At 39.3% G+C, this 22754-nt stretch overlaps 1 protein-coding gene and 1 pseudogene across 2 annotated transcripts in view; one reads left to right on the top strand and one right to left on the bottom strand.

The window, feature by feature from the left end:
* Positions 1-1100: 1100 nt before the first annotated feature.
* LONRF3 (LON peptidase N-terminal domain and ring finger 3) overlaps positions 1101-22754 on the bottom strand; it is a 35954-nt gene continuing 14300 nt past the window's right edge. For both annotated transcript variants that reach the window (XM_037041349.1, XM_037041350.1), the window contains 6 exons: positions 14853-14967; positions 11760-11881; positions 9699-9857; positions 8620-8782; positions 7457-7606; positions 1101-3870 (listed from right to left, as the gene is read on the bottom strand). In XM_037041349.1, the coding sequence (XP_036897244.1) occupies positions 3715-3870; positions 7457-7606; positions 8620-8782; positions 9699-9857; positions 11760-11881; positions 14853-14967 (865 nt within the window). In that variant the 3' untranslated portion in view covers positions 1101-3714. The remainder of the gene's footprint in view (positions 3871-7456; positions 7607-8619; positions 8783-9698; positions 9858-11759; positions 11882-14852; positions 14968-22754) is intronic.
* Positions 2990-3097, top strand: LOC118983767 (uncharacterized; annotated as a pseudogene).

Raw genomic sequence — 22754 nt, forward strand, 5'->3', positions numbered from 1 at the left:
ATATAGAGGTAGTTGAATAGCCATATGGGAGGGGAAAGCATTACCTTAATTTCCCTTTCAGTTTATTACAGTATAAGAGTGAAATGGCTACTCAATAAATAACTAGAGTAACAAACACAGACACATTTGCTGCTGTTTAAATGTGTTGCTTAATATTTTACTCCCAGCATTACTGAGAACTGCATGAAATGATGGAATTAGTTTATCTAAGATAAGCCTATGATGCCACATTGATTCACTCTTTTATTTTGTTGTTTATTGTTGTTGCTTTGACAATAGATTCATGTTAAGCAACTTTTAAAGTGATTTATAAACTGCACTGTTGTTTTGTAAACTTTTGTTAATCATATTTGCTGCAGCAAATGTTTAAAAGGCTACGAAGTCATGAAGCAAAGCTTTAAAAATGACCAGGAACAGAGATTACAGGCACTTCTCTCTCAAGGTTAACTTAGCACATTTGCAAATACCCATTTGTAAGTAAAAATGTCTTCACTTCACCACTGGATGTGCATTATTAAATAGTTGAACAGCAGGAGCTACCCACCCAAATGTGTATCTAGACTACTGAGAGCCAAGTGCAACTCTGTCTTGCCAAGATCTCAATTTGCTGGAGTTAAGTACTCAGTTAACAGGAAGCATTCTGTGATATGGAATTTTACTTTAAAAAATCAAGCTTCCCTTTCTACCTAGATTAAGTAGAGATGTAACAGGTAATTTAATTTTACTTAACCTGCAACTTCCCACTGTGAGCTTCTGGGGTGCTTTTGTGATTTGTCATGCCTATTTAATAAAATTATGTATAACACAAGATATTTAAAATGTTAAAAAATCTGCAAAATAATGGGTTCAAAAACAAGCCTGCCTACTTACTGGCTGACTGTATTACTTAGGTAAAGAATTTAACATTGCAGAGCCTCAGCTTTCTCATCCAATAATAGGGGGATGATAAATGATCTCACAGGGTGGATGTGAGAAATAAAATGATTTAACAGGCTCATGTATGTGAAGTCATCTGACTCAGTACCTGGTATGTAGTAAGTTCACAATACATATTTGTTGGGGGAGCATGAGGAAATACCATGAACTAAGCACAAAAATCATAGATTATAAAATTTGCTCACCCTGGCATGGCCAAGATTTTTAATACATTTTGGAGAGCAGGGAGTGATGGGTTGGTTATTCTAACAAAGCTAGAACTTAAGGCTTCCATTTTATCAGAAATTCTAGATCTCCAAACAATACTAATTTTCAGCCCTATAGAAGTAAGAAAAAATTACTAACACAGAATTCTCCCTTCTCTCTCACCATTATTTGTTTTCCAGCATTTTCACTTGCCCTAAGAGACTTGGTTCCAAAAGGAATTATCTGTAAAGCATGAAGTTATGGTCCAAAACTCAGTGGTGTGGATTCTCCCAATGAGTTTAAAAGAGTTAGAATAGGAATTGTGTATAAAGGCAGCATTTTGTGCAAATGTAGGCCGCTGGTGATATTCTATAACAATGAATAATCTAACCACAGGTATTATTTTGAATGTTTCCTCTAACCTAGGTACTATGCTAAGTGATTTGCATATCTTATCTCATTTAATGTTCATAACAACCCTGTATGTGGTATTTATCATTACTATTTGCTAGATGAGGAAACTGGGGCTTAGAAAAAAGATAAATCACAAAAGTAGCATATCTAGTAAGCAGAGATGCTTATGACCCTTTGGGGGATGCATTTACACTAGATAATAGGAAACTATTAAACTAGGACTGTGTTATGACCACATGTTTGTGCACCAAGTCGGAGTGGGAACCTGTAATTTCATACTCCCAGAGTCTTGTAGAGTTTGCTTGGACGGTAACCATGCCTATCCTGCCATTCCTCACCAGCCTAGTCTGGTTCCAAACATCAAACCTGGTAATGTGATGCTCTGACAACTTAACGTCTGTTAAGAAAATGCAGATCATCTCATTCTGCCTTTTCTGCTTCTGGCCACAGGTGGTAATGGAAGGAGTCAGAGTCATTATTTGAGGCATTAACCTCTTGTTTTACCAGAGTGGACAGGCCTCAAGTAAACAGCACATCGCAGCCATTCACAACCATGGGGTGGGGTAGGGGGGTCTTTTGTGCAGAGGTACTGATGGCACACACAATTCACTTCTTCCCTGCCCTAATCTTTTCACTCTGTCATTATAACACTCACATAGTCATGCTATTTTTCAGGTTTGCTTGGAACTAAAGGAATCACACTAATTCTAAGCAAGATAAAACAGGGTTCACTCCTTATCCTCCATTCTTCCTCTATATTGAAATTTTTGGCCCACTGCAAGTAGGAGGAAAGGCAGTAGTTAGATAAAATCATGGATAAACTTTCTGGTTCCTTTAAAATGATTATAAAATCAAAGTGATAGTTTGTTTTCTTTAAAGCATTCTACCTTTTCTACCAGGTTTTTTACACTTTTCACAATGACAGTTCTTCATCAAGTGTTTCCACACATTCTGGCCATGCTGTGATCCTCAGAGCCCTGAGAAGAGATGGGGTATGGAAGGCAGTTGGACCTAACCGTGATATGCCAATCTGAAAACCATTCCTTCTGAAGGGTTAAATATTATCTTGCTTAAAAATCCCATTCCTAACTGTACTGGGGAGAAATTAGAAACATTTAGAATTAGATTGCTGAGATAAATGCCTATAATAGACTGTAATAAAGGACAGTCCTCTGATTCATCGCTTTGTTCCAGAAAAATAATTCCTTCAGCTTTGCTCTGTATAACACATGGAAAATGGATTATTTTACTTTATCCTGGTTTACTTTACAATCTATTCCAAATCCCTTAAGTATTTCATGTTGTTGAATTCAATGTGAAAACAAAATGGAGTCTGTGAAGAAAGATGATTTAGCATAATTTTGAACTTCCTTTAAGCATCCAATCAGAGAGACACAAAAATGGTTCAAGAACTAGGGTCAAACATAGTAAAAAATGGTTAAAGCAAAAATGGCACATTTTTTGTGGGTAAAGACTACACACAGGTGTGGAAATAAATCCTCTTTTGTAACCCAGAACTCATTGTTTGGTATGAGTTTTGATACATACAAGAATTAACATGATAAAAAATGGCACATTTGTAGTTTTGTTACTTCCCCTTAGTTACATGGCAAACTACATCAATAAATAAAGCAACCGACTTCAGTAATGTACACTTAAATAGTTACAAACATACATGTAGAAAAAAGGATACAATAGTGCAAAAATAAATTAGTAAAACAGAAAGAAGTATAAATATTATTTTACATAATGCTTTATCAAACTAAACCATTTGGAATAGGACCACAAGCCAATGAAATAATGTAGCAACATTATTAGTATCTCTGCTTCACATTTCAATCACACAGTCATTCACCAATGAAGGAAAGAAAATTAAAGCAAAACCACTTTAAATTTTTCGAAAATTTTATGTTAAAAGCAGTATTTTTTCTGGGCTCTTGAACACCCCTGCTGTGTGTGTAGTTGTGCAGCATGTCAAGAAGTATTTTAAGACAAAAAGTTTCTAACAGGTCACATTCTTTGGTCTTTCTCTCAATTTCTCTCTGTAATCAACAGCAGGGTAATGCCTTTGTTTGATACTTCCTTCTGTTAGGATGTTATTGCAATTAGATGTATTTACAAGACAACTCCCCTAGGCAGTGGGGAGGGTGGAAGTTTCTCTTCAGCAATCCACTCTGACTAGTTTTGGTTTCGAGATATAAAGGCCAGGATACGCCGAATACCATTCAATCTATCCTTTAAGGACCTCATTGCTAGGAATGGCAGCTGAGCTCGGCTTTCCAATGGAAGAACTGCTAATGTCCACCAGCACCAGGCTGGACCATTTGGATTAATCTGCAACAGAGAAACAAAGTGGGTTCATCTTATCCCCACGGAAGTGATATCAATGGGCAGATTTTGACAGCAGCAAGGTAAATATCCTAGGTGAAACTGCTTCTGTGTGTGGCAGAGACTAATAATTGCCCCTTTATCTATTTCCCCTTATCTTAGCTGGGCATATAGCCACCCAGAAAAATAAGACCACATTTCTTAGCCTCCTTTGCAACTAGGTGAGGCTGTGAGACAAAGTTCTGGCTACTAAGATGTAAAGGGAAGTGATATATGTGACTTCTAGGTCAAGTCCTGGGAAAGGGGCACATACCCTCCACCTTCCTTCCTCTTTCTCCCTTTCCTCTAGCTAGAACCATGGACATGGTGATGATCAGTTTACTTCAATCAGGAGGACGAGGGCAACATTCAAGGGATAATAGAGCTTAGTGAGGAAGGAACCTGGGTCTCTCAACAACCTCATGGAACAGAGCTGCCCTATACCTCCAAGACATATGCCTGCTATCTTGTTTAAGCTATTTATTTTTGGTAGTTGTTAAAGGAACCAAATCAATATCTTAACAGATTTACTATACTTCCTAGCCAGTGTGATTTTATGAGCTGCAATATCCACTACTCAGTCTCTTCCACTTCTAAGGCTTGATTTAAGGTGCTCTGGACTGATGCATACAACTTGTGGGCTTTCCATTCCCATGACCTCTTCCTTAGGCTTTGCATGTCTCTTAACTCCCTTCATTTCCCTGCTTCTGACTGAAGGCCCTATAGTCTGTGTATGCTGTGTCATTATGTAGGGCCACAACTCACTTCTCCCTGGAAACCAAAACTATGATTCACAGCCCCAAAGCCCAGCAACCTCACTTTGCAAACATTCCAGTTAGAGAGTACATTCATATGAGAAATGCATTCTGTTCTCAGGTTTTCTTTTACTAAGGAGCTTTCCCATCCCACAAAAAACCTTCATCAAAATTCTGTTTGTCAGAAGCTGCCCAGACACACATTTTAGACATTGGTGACTTACTTTCTGCTAAATCCAAAATGAGCTCTCTGCCCCCAATTTGCTGAATGTTTCTTTTAGGACTGTAGAAAACCACATTCTGCTCAAATCACCTACACATGGGATCATCTACCTCCAAACTAGCTTACCTAACTCTGCCCCAAGCATCACTGCTCTCTTGGCCTCTCTGTTCTTCCAGCTTCATTTGGGTTCATTTTTGTCTCTCACTGCATTCTGCAATATTCTCTCCCTCATATTATCAGTTTTGAATATTAGATAGAATTATTCTGAAGTTTCCCAGGAAAATTCTGAAGATATTTAAGCTGATGTTAATATCTATGGCTGTTTCTAAGAAGCCTCCTCCCAAGCCTTAGCACATTCTTATTAATGGAACCACTGGATCTGCAGCATTGACTGGATCAAACTGGACAGAATTTGGGTTTTTCATTTGTTCTTTTGCTCATGCTGCTGCTTCCAAAGCAACATGTAACAGTCCTAATAAGAAAGGATATGGCCTTGGCTGGTGTAGCTCAGTGGAACGAGCACAGGCCTGTGAACCAAAGGGTCTTGGTTCAATTCCCAGTTAGGGCACATGCCTGGGTTGTGAGCCAGGTCCCCAGGAGGGGGCGTGTGAGAGGCAACATGCACATTGATGTTTCTCTCCCTCTCTTTCTGTTTCCCTTCCCCTCTCTCTAAAAATAAATAAATAAAATCTTTTTTAAAAAGAAAAGATATAAAACCCAACTTTCAGCTTTCTGTCACTGAGCCCTTATGAGTCACTCTGTGGCATCTGTGTATTTTTCTTGTGGAAGATGCTGTTATCATTGCTGATCACTATCTTCTGCCTGACTGGGGGAGAATGCTTTCCAGAAAGTGAAGGGGAACATTAAGCTTGATCATGAGCTTGATCAGAGCTCTGCTGTAGTCCCGAGTCATAGTGTCCCAGAGCCAGGACCTGGATTATTGGGAAGCACTAACTGGCCTTTCTCCCCTCAACATTCATGATGCTTTTGCATGGGGTAAAAGAAGCCACTTTTGTGGTCTGGAGACAGCAAGGCATTTCAGCCCAGTAGGCTGTTTTAAAGCCTTAAAATGTAGCCCTGGCTGGTGTAGCTCAGTGGATTGAGCACGGGCCTGCAAACCACATGATCGCAGTTTGATTCCCAGTCAGGGCACATGCCTGGGTTGCAGGCCAGTTCCCAGCAGGGGACTCACGAGAGGCAACCATACATTGATGTCCCTCTCCTTCTCTCCTTCCCTTCCCCTCTAAAGATAAATAAATAAAATCTTTTTAAAAAAGCCTTAAAATGCAAAAGGAATAGGAGACTTTAGAGACCTCTTCATCTTTCTGCCTCATTTTAGAGATGGGAGAAAAGCAGAGGAAGGGCAAGAGACTTACCCAAGGTCATACAGCTAGAAAAGTAACCAGGACAATATTTTGCCAGGGAAATCAGAATATACATATTCAATTTTACTTTTGTGACACAGTCAGGAGTGTAAGTAAAGTACCCATGAAGTTCTGGAGGTGATGATGTAGGAGAGCCAGTTCAGAATGTGTGAAAGGTGACTGTGGGAAAATATTTATTTAGCTAGCATATCTCCAGCCCTGTCCTAAAAAGAAAGTGTTCTCTGATTTACACCAGGCAAGCAAAGCTTGATGGAACTTAATTATCTCCATTTACCTGGAGAGCTTCTGATCTGCAGTTTGATCTCTCAAAGAGAACTGTCCCTCTAGAAAATAGACTGACACAGTAGAACCCAATGAATTGTTTTCTCATATAATTCAGCCAATGTTAAATTCAACTATTTTTAAAGAATTTTATTTATTTATTTTTAGAGAGGTGGGAAGAAAGGGAGAGAGAGAAACACTGATGTGCCAGAGAAACACTGATTTGTTGCCTCTCTCATGGCCCCAGCTGGGGACCTGGCCCACAACCCAGTCATGTACCCTCACTAGGAATCAAACCAGAGACCTTTCAGTTTGCAGGGTGATGCCCAACCCACTGAACTACACCAATCAGAGACAGCAAATTTAACTATTGGGTCTGTTTTCTCCAGTTCTTCCCACCCCTGATGAGGACAATGACAAGGGTCTAGGTCTGCAGGATGAAGCATGGAGGGACCAGGGTATGAAGAGTTGCTGTGGTCTTACAGTTGGTATCCTTTAATGTAGCAGTCCTTATTTCCTATCCCCTGCAGCAATGGAGGAGAGAGTTACTAAGCTGCCTGGAAGTGGCAGCCTTTGGTCCCAGGATACCCTTCTCTTAAGCCTGGCCTTTGTGTGAATGGTGTTGCCCTTTACTATGGTGTAAATCTGGACTCCCACTGTTGACGGTGTCTGTGTTCCCACCTCTCACCTGACTCATCTCTCAAAATCTGTCTTGGATCCAAGTCAGTACTGTTATACTTCAGTTCCTCCAATTCTGGGGTCCTTTTGGTCTTACCCTTGATGCCCATTGCCCAGCCACACAATACCAGATTAGATCTACCTTGCTCTCTGCACTCGAATGGGTAGATGACCATGCATCCATCTAATCATAAACCCTAAGCTCTCTCATCTGCTGGAGGCAAGTGATTACAAAGAGACACTTTATATACCTGGGGATCTGCATCTTTCTCTGGCATTGGACCAAAATGATTGAGTATCCGATTCTTCAGAGATGATTTGAGTGAATGAAACCAAGATGACGCTTGCTCATAGACACAGTTATGTAATCCCATGAGCTCAGCACAATCCTCTCCTTGAACCTGAAAGAATCAAAGTGGAGGTGAAACATTCTGTACCTTCTCCATCACCCCCAGAGCCACTGTTGGCACCTGACTCTCCTGAACATCCATCTTATCCCCCTATGGGAAGGCTCACCCACCCGGCTTTCTCTTGTGTGGTATGTGAAAGGCTCCTCAGCTAGATGATGGACTATGTGTAAATACAGCTGAGGGTAGAGGAAGGAGAAAGATTCAACTGGGGAAATTGGCCAAAACAGCAACACATATAGAAAACCAGAAATGCAAACTAGCCTGAGTGGAGGCGTGCTCTTAAACTAGGTTATGCTGGCTTATGTCTCTTTCCTTTTCATTTGTTGCATCTGCTTTCTCATTGCTCACTAGGAAGAGAGACACAAAAGTGTTTCTCACTGTATAACTCTATCTTCCAAGTTGAATACACTTTTTCATTGATCAAATACTTATTAATAGTGTTCTACATAGTAAATGTAAATATAAGTGAACATGGATTATTTACCTCCTCTTCTGCCCATTAGTCCAGAAAACAAAAGATTAACCAGACATGCCACCTTTCTACCTATGGGATGATGCATTATTGGAAAGGGCAGTTAGCCAGGTTGCCCATTTAAAAATACAAATGTATATGTGAATCTCCAATTACCTCAAAAGAAAAAGTTTTAAAATGTAAATAAATTGATAGAAACAATACACATATGTAGGCCCCTCTTGAGATCTATCTCCTGCTTCCCCTGAAAGAGACCTAACTCCTAGGTGAATGGGCACCAAGGTCGGTCTGCCTTGGCATTTCTTAACCATGAATATAACTCAGCAACTAAGCAAGAAGAGCCAGAACAGGGGTGCTTTCACTACCATTCTACAACCCAGTAGCAATCCGACAGCATTCAAGGTTGCTGCACCAATTTGATGAGAAATCCCAAGGTCCTCAGTGGTGCTGAGAAATCTTTTTACAACCATCTCCATCTGCGAAGCCACAGGAATAGCCTGGCTTTGGAATTTTTGGCATTAGTCACTCTTACCTTTTGGTCTTCAATGTATTCGATGTCAGCTGTGTTGTAGCCATCCCTCTGGCCCTGATGGAGGACCTTGAAGCGCCTCTTGCCTATGCTGTCGACCACTGAACGGCCGTCAGCGAAGAATTGAACATTTCTGATCTCTAGGATGCAGCCATATTCTGCAAACCTGTTTATTGGAAATAAAGTCAAGAAAGTGAAATCTTCATGAGTTATTTCTCACCTCTCCAAGCCATTTCCACAACCCCATGCTGCACCTCAAGGGACTTATGCCTATTCACCTGTCTCAGGATCTACAGCTACAGCTACACAACAGGCAGTGCCTGTGTGAGAAAAAATATCTTAATGTATCAGTATAACTGCCATTTATTGAGCACATGCCATGTGCTAGGTATTGTGCTTGGTGCTTTGTGTTAATTATGAATTCATCAGTCCTCCCAACAAACCCAATGATGTAGGCATTCTCATTGTACCCATTTTACAGATAAGGAAACTGAGTCACAGAAAGGATAAGTAACTTCCCCAAAGACAAACTTGTTCCAAGGCTAAAGCCAGAATATGAATTCAAGCAGTGTGACTCCAGAGCTCACATTCTTTTTTAAAGCATTTTTTAAAATCTTAGCTTTAAAAAAAACATTTTATTTTTAGAGAGAGGGGAAGAAATGGAGAAAGAAAGGGAGAGAAACATCAATGTCTGGTTGCCTCTTGCATGCCCCCCACCAGGAATTTGGCCCACAACCCAGACATGTGCCTCAACTGAGAATTGAACTGGCTACTTTTTGGTTCATAGGCTGGCACTCAATCCACCGAGCCACTCCAGCCAGGGCAAGAGCCCACACTCTTATAAAATAAGTTTCATGGTATATACTACCCATTTAACAAAAGAGTAATCCTGAGGTTCCTTTAAATAGGAAGCCTCTCACACTATAAAGCAGGGGCTAGAGGGACCCTGATCTTTATAAAGACTCATGATCATAAGCTGGCTAAGTCTCATAGCTGTGCCTCCCAATCTCCTGGGAGAGCCCCAAGGTAAAATAAAAACCTTCTACACCCATCTCTCTAGATTCACATAGCTCCTCACTTACCCTTTGATGGGATCTCCAAGGCACATGCCGAACTGTCTTGTGCCTGTCTCAATGCATCTACGAATCATCAGACGGTAACAAGGCTCAAAGATGTGCAGGGGACAAGGAACAGTGGGATAGGCCATAGTACACACAAAAATAGGCACGTTCTTATTTAAGCTGTCAGGAAGAGCAAATGACATGATTCTCAATGAAATAGAGCACAACACAGAAAGGTCGATCAAACATCACCATGCGGTCTCCCCACAGGAAGGCAAGGAGACATCAAGCTTTGATGGCTGATAAAAAATACTGAAATACAACTGATGCTGTGGACTTAGTCTCATGATGGGGTTAGCCTAAGGGCTCAGAGAGGAAAATTGACATTCTATACAATCTAATTTGGCTAAAGTTCTCTAGTACATTAACATTAACATTAACATTAACATTAACATTAACATTAACAGGGTAAGTGATAGTTGTATTCCATTTTTTTCTTTCATTCCCTCCACTCAAACAATCTCTCCAGGTGTGTTGCTTGCAGTATGGAGAATGGTACTGATGCTATAAGTAGGGCCAGATCTCCAGAGGCATGGTGGGAAATTCTGTGCAGAGTCACCATGAGCACCTCAAATTTGTAAAGTCCCTAGAAGATCTGCTGGCAGGTCCATCTGGGAGAGTGAGTGAACAGTGGAAAAGCAAGAGTAATTTAGCCTAGTGATAGTTAAATGCACCTGTGTATCAGAATCACTGGGGGTTGTTGAATCCCAACAACCAGGTCGTAGCATCCCAGAGATCCCGGTGCAATTGCTCTGGAATCAGGACTCAGGAGCCTGCCCTTCAACAAGTGCCCGTGAAGATTCAGACACACAGTCTGAGAGGTACCACCAACTGGGCCAGCTACTCCTGGATTCCCGTTTTCTTATTCGTCTAGTAAGTCCAATATAGGAACAGCTGAGCCTATCAATAGATATAAGACCATCTGCCCAAATCCCAAAAGGATTAAGTTGATGATGCCTTTAAAGAGAAATCCCTCTAGTGTATTCCAGTGTTTGTTAATAAAACATTAAATAATATTCATGAGGAGGGCTCAGAGATTCAAGGCAAACTTAAGAATCAGAAATAAAGATAAAGATGCCCTAAGAAGACCTAATATAAGTTAATGAAAAAGAGAGGATTTCATTTCTAGCTTCCCAGGAAAACATGTTGTTATAAGTGAGAGGGACATTCAAACAAACTGGTGACAGTTTAGAAATGGTTCTCTACAGAGTGGCCATAAAGCCAAAACAGCTTTTGCCATCAGGAACCTCACCCCCAGGATGCTGTGAGGATTCCACTGGGGTGGAGACAAGAAGGCAGCAGTATGAGAGGCAGAAATTAGTGATTGCTTATTGCTTTCTCTTCTAAAGGAGCTTTTCTTCCAGCCAGAGAGCTTGGAGCCCTATTTGTAACACCATCCCTCCCCTTCACCTTTCACAAGACCTGTGCATGGCAGAGAAAGCAGCATTCTTACTACTCCCATTTATTAAGTGCTTACAAGGCACTAGCTCATTTGATCTTCATAACAAGCCATGAAGTAAGAACTGTTATCATCCCCAAACTACAGATGAGGAAATGAAGGTCCAGAGAGGTGAAGTAACTTGCCTAGGGTTATGGAAATACATTTACTTCGTGGCAAAAGTGGGTCATGATCCCATGTTTGGCTGACACCAAAGTTCTTAACCTCACAGCATCTCCTTATATATTTGAAAACAGTCTCCTGGACACTTCTAGATATTTAAGTTGTTCCGACTTACTCCTGCCAGTGACAGTCACTAGTGCCATGATCTGACCCGGTCAGTGGTTTGGCTAATGCTTCCTCAATGGTGTGCTGGTAAATGTTGAAGAACTGACTTTCTAGGGGGCAAAAAATCCCTGGTTTATATAACATTTGCCCATTTTCATGGTGTAAATACTTTCACCCTGGCCAATTTCAAGCTGCCAACATGACTTCACCTAATGAGGAGTTAAGAAGAAATGTGCACATTCAGCTTTGTGATCTGGTATGAGTGAAACTGAAAATAGAAACCTGCATATACATACTTAGAAAGTTCTTCCATTTCCTCTTCATAAAGCCTCCTTCGTTCCTTGAGTTCTTCTGGAAGAAATTTAGCTATTAGCTCTTCCATTATGATATTTTTGCTGTATTTTCTTGATGCCAAGCACTATATGAGGAATGAGGCAATTAGACATTTTATGCAGTCATTAGAAAAACACAAAACACTTCTGATGCATTCAGTAGACTAGTCAAATGACCCACATATAGGAGTAATTTGGACCCACACATTAGCAGCTGATACTATCATAATGTATGTATTCTCTGGATGTTACAGTAAAAAAAAAACAAACAGACAACAGTATGGTGATTACCAGAGGAAAGGGGGGTGGGTGGAGGTAGAGGAGGTTAAAGGGGGGATAAATGGTGACAGAAGGAGACTTGAATTGGGATGATGAACATACAATACAATATACAGATGATTTACCATAGAACTGTATGATTGAAACCTATATAATTTTATTAACCAATATCACCCCAATAAATTCAATACAGATTAAAAAACACATGCATTTGATTATTCTAATTAGAAAAAGTATTTATGAAGCCAAATCTTTGATGGGCTGTATTAGAAGCAGGAAGCCTAGAATATGTGTGTATTCACAATGGTGTGATTTTGTGCCTTGTACTATTTTGAAAGTGTCTCAGAAAACCTGGACAGCCCTATTTTCACAAGAATTTCATAGGTATTTATGAAGATAATTCTTTAGTAAATCTTTTTGGGCATGTACTAATTTGTATCTCTTCAGAGTCTTATTCTGCACAATCTATATATAGTACATTAAATTTAGAGGTATGACCTTAAGATTAACTTTTTTAAGCCTCTGTTGGTGTGGCTCAATGCATTGAGCACTGGCCTGAGAACCAAAGGGTCGCCAGTTTGATTCCCAGTCAGGACACATGCCTGGGTTGCAGGCCAGGTCCCCAATAGGGGCCATGTGAGAGGCAAACACACACCGATGTTTCTCTCCCTGTCTTTCTTCCTTCCTTCTCCTCTCTAAAATAAACAAATAAAATCTTTAAAAAATAAAAAATTAGGTGTTTTAAAAAATCAGAAGGTCAATAAAATTTAAAATGCTTAAAAACTAAACAAAAAAGAAAAAGTATTCTAACAAGGGGAAAAGACTTGCATTTATGTTTTTAAAATTTCATTGCTTTCCCTAAACACTGAAATTGAGATCATATTCTTATTCAAAAAAGTGGGCTTGGGGGAGAAATCCTTCCCTTTCCCATTTCTATTACTGTGTTTTCAAGCTCACAGAAATGGTCTCCGCCTGGGACTTGCTGAATGTCCGTGGTCAAAGGTTCAGGGAACTAAAAAGCAATTCTCAATCACTGATTCTCTTCTGGCCCGCCCCACCCCCACACCATCTCAATGCTTGTCTTCTGGATATTTCTAGTGTAAATATTTTTCTTCTCTATCTTAAAAAACAGTTAAATGCTGGTGATTTTGTCTATTTCTTTTTTTAATATACTATCTAGGTATCACTGAAATTATATTATAAACATTACTTCAGAGATAAATAAATAAACATTAATCCAGTCTCATTGTCACTATTACTCTCCACCCAAACCCCCTACCGCAAGCATATCCAGACATCTGTAAGTAGGGGGCATTTAACTGTGTGGAGCAGGCAATAAAGCATCTGCAGAGTTGCTCACTATGGAAGCTACCCACACAGGCCCAGCAGGGAGAGCTCCTGAGTATAAAATTGCTGACTTCAGACAATGTATTTCCTTTCCTTGTATGGGCTAGGTCTGTCTATTCTGCAGGAAATATTATTAGCATAAGATATTTATCCCTCTGGAAAATGGTGTAAGTGTGATCCTGTGTGAATACAAAGAGGTAGATGAGAATATCTTCTAGCCCATAAGTCTGAGACCCCACAACATCTGCCTCCAGGATACCTTATCAGCCACTGCCACTGCATGGCTGCAGGAAAACCAACTGCTTTGCCCAGTCCCCATCTTGGGGGAAAGCACTGACTCAGGAGGTAGCTAACTCAAGAAGGAGGTGAGTCTTCTGCTGATGCTAAAACAAAAACCCAGCAAAGGCACATACTAAACTGGTAATGGTGGTTTTCTACACGCGATGAACATAATGGTAGACTTTTTTTTCTGTCTATCTGAATGTTGCAATGTTACCATAATACAAATGAATTATTTAAGTATAAAGACTGTGTGCTTCTTACATACAATCAGCAGCAAGTCCTATCTTTATCTAGGCAAGGTGTGACACTGACCCTCCCCCAACCCAATACTAACCCTCAGGATTATCCCGGATGCTTATTTCACTCCATTGCCTTAGTTTAAATGTTGCAGTATTGGTAAAGCTCAACATATGACTTATCTGGACCTACATTCACCTTGAAATGGTCTTTTGTCTCCAACCTCTCCTCAAGGATGACAGAGGTCAAGGAACATTAATACTGATTTTAAAATGTGGCGTGCAAGTTCTTGAGGGAGGGAAAACAAAATGGACTCCTTGGTCTTCTTGTGCCAAAGAAAATTCCATCAGGTCACTTGAAAAAGCAAGGTGGTAATTTGTGTGAATCATTTTAGAGGACCTGGAAGTCCCAGAGCTTTTCAAGTAGCCAAAAATCTACGAATAAGTACAGTGGCTTCTGAGGGGCAGAAGAAGGATGATATTAAAGGTCCATTGAGGTTTCTGCAGCCTTGGGAATAATCTCTTTAAACCACAGAATTAACACTGACAATAAGGGGACATAGACTCTTCTAGTCCAAGCCCAGAGAGAATACAAGATTGACTCAACATTACAGTGAATCAGGTGCCATGATGGAATTAGAACCAAAATCCATGTTTATCATCAATGTAATACTTTTGTTTCCAATACAAATTCATTTCATTACCAACAGTTCATAAAAAGCTAGATGTTGTCTCATTTTTCTAAAGGACTTTGTGGAGAGGGGAGGGGTTTGCTGTAAAATAGGAGAAAGATAGATGGTCTGAGCAGGTCTGTGCCCTAGCACAGTGCAGTGGCTTGGGATCCAAGAGGACACTCTGTTAAGTACCCAATTCCAAATATTCCAACCAAACCAGGAAAGAAACAATATTTTACCTGTGAAAGACCATCTTTGCACAGTGGACACTTCGCATTGTGATCTAGGCATCTTTCAAGGCATTTTAAGCAAAATGTGTGCCCACAAGGTGTTGTGACTGGCTCATAGAATAATCTGAAATTTAGAAATCAAAATGGAAGAAAACTATAATAAGACCAAAAATAAAAGACAGAGCTACTGAATTCTAAGGTTTTATAGTATTATTTAGAAAATTCTGCGTGTTGGGGGGAGTTCATTGTTTTATTAATCCATGTTGTTGCACTTCAGAAAAGCATTTGATTTTTCTTTCTGAGCTGAATTGTAAAATAATGCATTTATTAAAGTTCAGGACATAGCTAGATCATTTTGTAACATTAGTTCTAGTCAGTCTCTTCTGGGGCATCCAGATTTTTTTCACTGTCTATAGATGAATACCCAGGGTGTCTGAATAGATTCTTCTATTCTAACATATTTAGCCAACCCTTTTCACATGAGTATATGCAAACACACAGATAAACACACACACATATTCATATGTTTACCTGTTTAACTACTTTATATCACATGGTAATGGAAAAAGACTTGGTTTCTTTGCTAACCTTGACTCTATTTTGTACCTATGCAATATTTACTCCCTGAATGTTCTTGAAATTGCACCTGTAACAAACATATCAATATAACTGCCTTTTGTATGAATGAATCATTGTTCTAGGGGCAGTAGAATAATATTATTAATGTGCTTACAGATAGATACATGCATACATACATATGTACATATATACATATATATGCATATATATACTTCAATTAAATTTTATTTTAATTGTTTTGTGGCAGCTGGATGTTTTTTCAAAGCAATCTGGGGGTCTTTTTAAAAGCTATTCTGTACATTGAGAGATTCATGGATTTACTTTGCTTAAAGAAAGGCTAACCTGTAGCAGAACCACTGGGTTGGGGCAGCTGAAAATGATGGTTTATAAATGGAGCTCCCACTCACCAAGAGGACAGAAAGAAGGGAAAGACCATGACCAGACTATTTTGACCTTACACGAGCGTCAGACGAGAAAAGAGGCTGCCAGCTGCACAGCCCCCTCATGTGTCTTTGCCTGAGAGGTGCATCAGCAGCCTGGCCCACAATGCCAGACTGAGGAGAAGAATCAAAATAACAGAGCTGAAAAGTACTTGAGAAAAAATTAATCTCACCAACCAGAATGAAACTGAAGTCCAGGGGGGATTCAGTTCCTTATCTTATTCAGTTCCTCACAGCTAACTGTTGGCCAATGAAAGGATCTCCAACTTCTCTCCAGTCATGTGTTCTTTCTACTAGAACAATGATTCTCAGCTGTTGCTGTGCGTGAGAGTCTACTGGGGAGCCTTTTCTTTAAACAGCTCTATTGATGTATAGTTGATGTGTAATAAACTGCACATACTTAAAGTATACAGTTTGATAAGTTGTAACATATGCACACACCTATGAAATCATCTCCACAATCAAGATTGTGAACATATTCTTCACCCTCAAACATCTCATGCCCCTTTCTAAACCCTTCCTCTGACTTCTCCTCATCCTCCCCTCCCCATCAATTGGGGGACTTTTAAAAACTACACACGCTTGGGACCACATCCGCAGAGATTCAGATCAGTTGGTTCAGAGTAAGGGCCAGGCATCAGGACTTTTTAAAACTCCTTGGGTGGTCTTAATGTGCAACCGGAGTTGAGAATCACTGTATTACACACTCTTACTAATCTCTGCAGAAGCAAACCTTCTGTCACCTATGGAGCTTTAAACATGTAGACATGGCAAAGCCCCACTCGATAAACTTTGTCAATCAGCAGGGCAAGGGGAAAAAGAATGATCTGATATTTTTAACAAGACATTGTAGGTCTGGAGTAGAGGGAGACCTTTCATATATTTACTTTGTTCTACTTTTTGAATGTTATAATCCTTTTTTGAAAGTAACTAACTTACTTTCAAGTAATAGATTTTAGTTATTAAATTGTCCAAAGAGTAAAACTAATTTTCAAAAAACCCTCTTTATGATGGAGGTCCTAACTGGCTCACTAAGGCAAAAAGAAAAATAAATCAAAGTTTCAGAACTGGGAAGAAAAAAACCAAATCTGTCATATTCACAAATAGTATGATGATGAACTTAGAAAATCTAAATGAGTCTACCTAATGATTATTAGAATTAATAAGAGTTACTAGAAGTCACAAGGTAGCTACAAAACTACACATACAACAGTATTCTATATATCAGCAACAAACATGAGAAATTGATTTTTAAAAATGACATTTACAATTGCTTTTCAAAATCAAGTACCCAAGAATAAATCTAACAAAAGTTGTATAAGGCTTCTATTGGAAACAACTATAAACACTTCATTGAAAGAAAATAAAGAAGATCTAAATAAGCACCAATATAAATCCCACAGGTTATTTCACTTGTGTGTTTGTTTTTGTGGAACAAGTTGATTTCTACACTTTATAAGGCAAGTCACAGGACCAAGAAGAGCCAAGACACTTCTGAAGGGCAATAATGTGGGAGGACTTGGTCTACCAGATGTCAGAACTTATAACGCTCTAGTGATTAAAACAGTATAGGACTCGCACAAGGACACATAAATCTGTACAGTAGAATAGAAAGCCCAGAAATAGATCCAGACACAGATTCTTGATTTATGACAAATGCGGCATTTCAAAACAGAAGGGAGATTTTCAGTACATAAATAGCATTCTCAATAAATGCTAGTTGGTATATATGCTGCTGAAGCAAGCACAATAAGTGCTATTTGGGAATAGTTGGTTATCCACAGAGGGAAATAGAGTTAAACCATTTCTCACACTATACACAAAAATCAATTCCATGTGGGCTGTAAAAATAAGTGTGAAAGACAAACAGTAAAGTTTTTAGAAGGTGAACAGAATATCTTTATGACCTCAAGGTTTTAAAAAAGATTTCTTAAATAAGACACATACAAAATACATTAACTATAGCTGAAAAGATTGGTAATTTTTTCTTCATTAAAATTAAGAACTTGTAAGTTCATGAAAAGATGTCATTAAGAGAGCAAATAGGCAAGCCACAGAATGAGAGAGGATGCTTGCAGCACCACTGACTAACAAAAGACTTGTATTTAGAACACACATAGAGTTCCTGCAAGTCATTAAGAAGAAAAGATAGAACCTAATCAAAAATGGGCAAAGACTTATATGCACCAGTATACATAAAAATTGTTCGTAGCAATGTTCTTCATAATAGCCCCAAACTAGAAAATGCCCAAATATCCATTTATAATAGAACTGATAATTGTGGTAGATTCATACAGTGAGACAATATACATACATACACTTATAAAAATGAACAAACTTCAGCTACCTGTAATAACATTGGTAAATCTTAATACTGAGGGAAAGAAGGCAGAACAAAAGAATACATTTGGGATAATTTCATTTACATAATGGATTTTTTAAAAAATAGGCAAAACTAAATTACACTGTTTAGAGATGCATACATGGGTAGTAAAACTCTTTTTAAAGAGAGATAAAAGTGAAGATAGTGGTTTCAGGTGGAGGGTGAGAGAGTTGTGATTTGAAAGCGGTGTCTGGTCAGCATCTGGGGTGTTGACACTTTCATTTCTTGAACCAAGATGGGTTGCATGAGTGTCCTCTTTACAATATTTTGATAAGAGCATACACTTAATTTATGTACTTTTCCACCATGTAGATTTCACAATTAAAATGTTGTTCAAAAGTATGATTTATAGGCTGATTGGGGACCCATGCTGTGATCTAAGTACTAATGCAGCCAAACCAGAGTATCTCACTTCCTCAGTAATGTCAGTCTCACGAATCTGAATGCTTTACATTATTTGATGAAACTAATGATGAAGATGATTTATGAATCTGTATCTGCAAAACTATTTTGCCTGAGAATTTCAGTATTGGATCTTTAGTTCATTTAACAATGTCATTCACATAAAATGACAATAATATAGCTGGTTAATTAATTGCAATAACTACTGATATTTAATGAGCAGATGAGTGAAATAGATACAAAAGGATACAGCAACGCTTTGTAAGAGCTAGGATTAAAATGGCCCTGATCTGCATGATCACAAACAAAAGTGCTGTCACAGATGGTGCATAATTATTGCTTTGAAATAACTCAAGGTTCAAATGCTTAGATATATCACCTTTCAACACTGAATTCACTTCTATATTCAGGGTGACTATACTACAAAGACTGACTGAATAAAGTGATTAGAAACAGAGAGAATGTTGTTCCTATTGTCCTCTTGCTATTCTAGGTGTGTACAATACTATTTTTCACATAAATTAAGTTTATATATTAATAGGCAGTAATTATTATTAGCTTCATTTTACTACTGAGGAAACTAAGATCCAGACAGGTTAAATAATTTGCCCAAGGTCCCATGGCTAATGAGGGCTTGGCTGTGATGTTACATCTGATTCCCAGCCAAGGGAATTCTCCACCATAAGACATGGCCATGACTGTGTGTACCTCTATCTCTAGAACAGACATCACCCATGTATGTGTAGAAGCACATATTCATACACACTTTTCTCCCTACATTTCTGTTTTCTTCCCTCCCTTCTCCTCTACCCTGAGAGACAACTCTGGACAGATAGATGGATGGATGAGTAGATAGATAGATAGATAGATAGATAGATAGATAGATAGATAACAGATATACTCTTAAATTCTTCTACCTTTTCTTTACCACTTTTGACAATGATTTCAGAAAACACTTCATAGATACATTTACAAATCAGAATAGAGCCAGATTTTTCCACAAGAAAACATTTTACCTTGTCACATGAGGGATTGAACAATAGTAATAATAAATGTTTTCAATTAGATCTCAGTCTGGATAAAATGTTTAGGTTATCTGAAAGTAGCTATCTTTTCCCACCAGTTACATCCTTGTATTGTGTTCCTCTGCTGCTATGGAATGACAGTAAAGAGGAACAGAGAAGGAGGGGGAGATAGAGAGAGGGAGAGAAAATAGAATAGAACAGAAAGAACTGACTCCTTAACACCCAGGTAGTTGAGTAGCTAAACCTAGTTTAAGTATAAAGTGTGTTGTTGTTTTTTAGAGAGAGGGGAAGGGAAGGAGAGAAGGAGAAAATATCAATGTATGCTTGCCTCTCATGGGTCCCCTGCTGGGAACTGGCCTGCAACCCAGGCATGTGCCCTGACTGGGAATCGAACCAGCGACGCTTTGCTTCACAGGCCCATGCTCAGTCCACTGAGCTACACCAGCCAGGGCGAAATATAAAGTTTTTTGTTTTAATTGACAAAGAGGTCACTGGGTCATTAGGTAACTGGTTCAGCTCTCAAACGTTCTTGCTCCATATCTCAAAATATTCTTGTCACCCCAAAAGTGCTTCTCCACAGGAGCCCCAGAGGTAACACCCCATGGCTAGGATATCCATATCAGGTACATCTTAAGGGAGGATTTTCTGTCACCAAAGATTGAGGGGCAGAATTCTGAGGTGTTGAAATTAGGAAGAAACCTCCCCAGCAGAGGGAGAGTTGGAGACTGAAAGCTTCCTCATGAATGCACCCGCCAATTATTGTTTCATTCACCCTTTTCACCCTTTCCTGCAGAATTTAGAAGCTGCTCCTTATTTTCTCACTTGACACACAATAGATAAATTCACACTATAACTTGTCTTCTACCAATGCAGCACCACAGGACTGCAGTTAATTCTAGAAACTTGCATAGAAGATACAATGTCTAGTTTATGACCCAGCAGATTGCTTTAAAATATCTGTCCCCTTAGACCTTCTCCCGCAAAGACTCTATTATAAGGGTTGTAATATAACCTGATAATAATCCTAGCCACAATAAAGGAAGAAAAACACGAAAGAGAAGTGGAAACAGAAGCTTTTTCAAGACTACAATAATTCAAGTTAAAACACGTATATGAAATAGCCCCTATCAACATCTGATTTGTGACTTAGAGACAAACCTTGTTGGAAGGGGAACTACATGCTTCTAACCAAGGGCTACAGTTTTAAGAGCCTTGAGATCAGAAATGCTCTCTGAATTTGGCAGGTTTCTTTTTGCCATAAAGCATCTAGGGTCCCCCTATAACTTCCTGATCTATAAAAGAATTACTCCAGACAAACATGGCTTTTTGTTTTGAAGTCTTGCTTGGAACAGAGGGGGCAGGATAAAGGACATAATAGCTTTTAAACTCAGAGCAAGACAACTAAAAGGGGTCTTATCTTGGTGTTTACTTCTTGGACCAGATTTCTAACCCTTCTCTGAAGCCCCCTGTTGAGACCAGGGACAAACAAGATGAAAGGGAGAAAACAGAGGAAAGGGAACAAAAGAACTTCAACCTCAGGATTTTAGGCCTCAGGAAAAACACAAACAGGATGAGTCTGTGTTTTTGATTCTGTGTCCCCTGGATGTCAGGAGAAGGGATAAGTACACAAAGGAGTTGGGCTTTCGGAGCAAGATGAATCAAGTCTCTCAAAGTTTGACATATGATGCCCTGGCTGGTGTAGCTCAGTGGATTGAGCACGGGCCTGCGAGCCACATGATCGAGGTTCGATTCCCAGTCAGGGCACATGCCTGGGTTGCAGGCCAGTTCCCAGTTCCCGGCAGGGGACCCACGAGAGGCAACCATACATTGATATTTCTCTCCCTCTCTCCTTCCCTTCCCCTCTAAAGATAAATAAATAAAAAATCTTTAAAAAAAAGTTTGACATATGAAAGCCCACAGCTCATATCATAGGCTTAGAGTCACCATAGCATTTCCTGTGGAAGCCCACTTCTCTGCTGGGAAGCAGCTTCTCTATCTTATACTTTGGTTCTGGCATGACCCACCCGCCACTTTGTTGTGGAGGAAAGGGAGGTGGTAAAAGGAAATAAACTGCCAACATATATGTAAGGCTTTCCTTTAGTGCTTCTACATTCCATCTGTTGAACTGTTCATTATCACATCTGTCTGAGCTCATGAGCAAATCTGCCAACTCTAATTCTTTTAAGAGAAACAAAAGGCACATGTTCAGGTAATGGCTGCCTTACTCATTTTTATTCAGGATGGCAAGAAAAGTCATTCTGAGTACAAATGGATGTGTTTGATACGGAAGGCTTGTAAAGGGCAAGAAAACATCTGAGGATCCTCTGCTGGCTGGATCCTCCTGTGTGATGGAACAAAAGATTTTTTTCTTGACGTATCTTCTCTTGTCTCAACCATCTGAACAACTTTTGTGCAAGTATCTCAATCTCCTTTTGTGTTCTTTTAGAAAAAGAACAGATTTGAGACTTTACTGAAAACTGTGGTCCTTGTACACTTTTACATACAACATCAGGGAATCTGTAGATCTATTAGAACATATACATGGAACCTCTTCATGGACCTAAAGTAAGGAACCTATGGTCTAAGACAAAAAAGTAATTAACATTTATTGAGTACTTACTCTGTGTCAGGCACTATGCTAATTGTTTTAAGTAGATTTTCTCAATTAATCATAACCACCGCATGGGATAGGGACCACTGTTATCTATTTTACTGATGAGAAAACTGGCACAGAGAGTCATGTGTTGCAGGTCCAACAACCAGTAATAAGTGGCAGAGCCATGGTTCAAACCCAGGCCATCTAGCTTTGGAGCTCCTCTTCTTAGCCACAAAGTCACAGCTTTGATATAAAATGAATGAAAGTTTTTTTTTTTCACATAGACCATGATTATAGCAGCTTCCTTTGGTGGGGCCGGGAGGCATTTGGATAATTTGCCTCAAGAGATCTGAAAAAGTTCAGATGATAAGGCACTGGGCAAAGGGAAGATGCTCGGCCAAGCGGTACAGGCTTACTACTAATCCTCTTCATGGAACAAAACAAACACTAGGCAAGTCTTCTACTTTGTTTCCAAAACACAGACCT

This window comes from Sturnira hondurensis, unplaced genomic scaffold, assembly GCF_014824575.4.
Source record: "Sturnira hondurensis isolate 20B ecotype Veracruz unplaced genomic scaffold, ASM1482457v3 Scaffold0003038, whole genome shotgun sequence".
Taxonomy (NCBI): Eukaryota; Metazoa; Chordata; class Mammalia; order Chiroptera; family Phyllostomidae; genus Sturnira; species Sturnira hondurensis.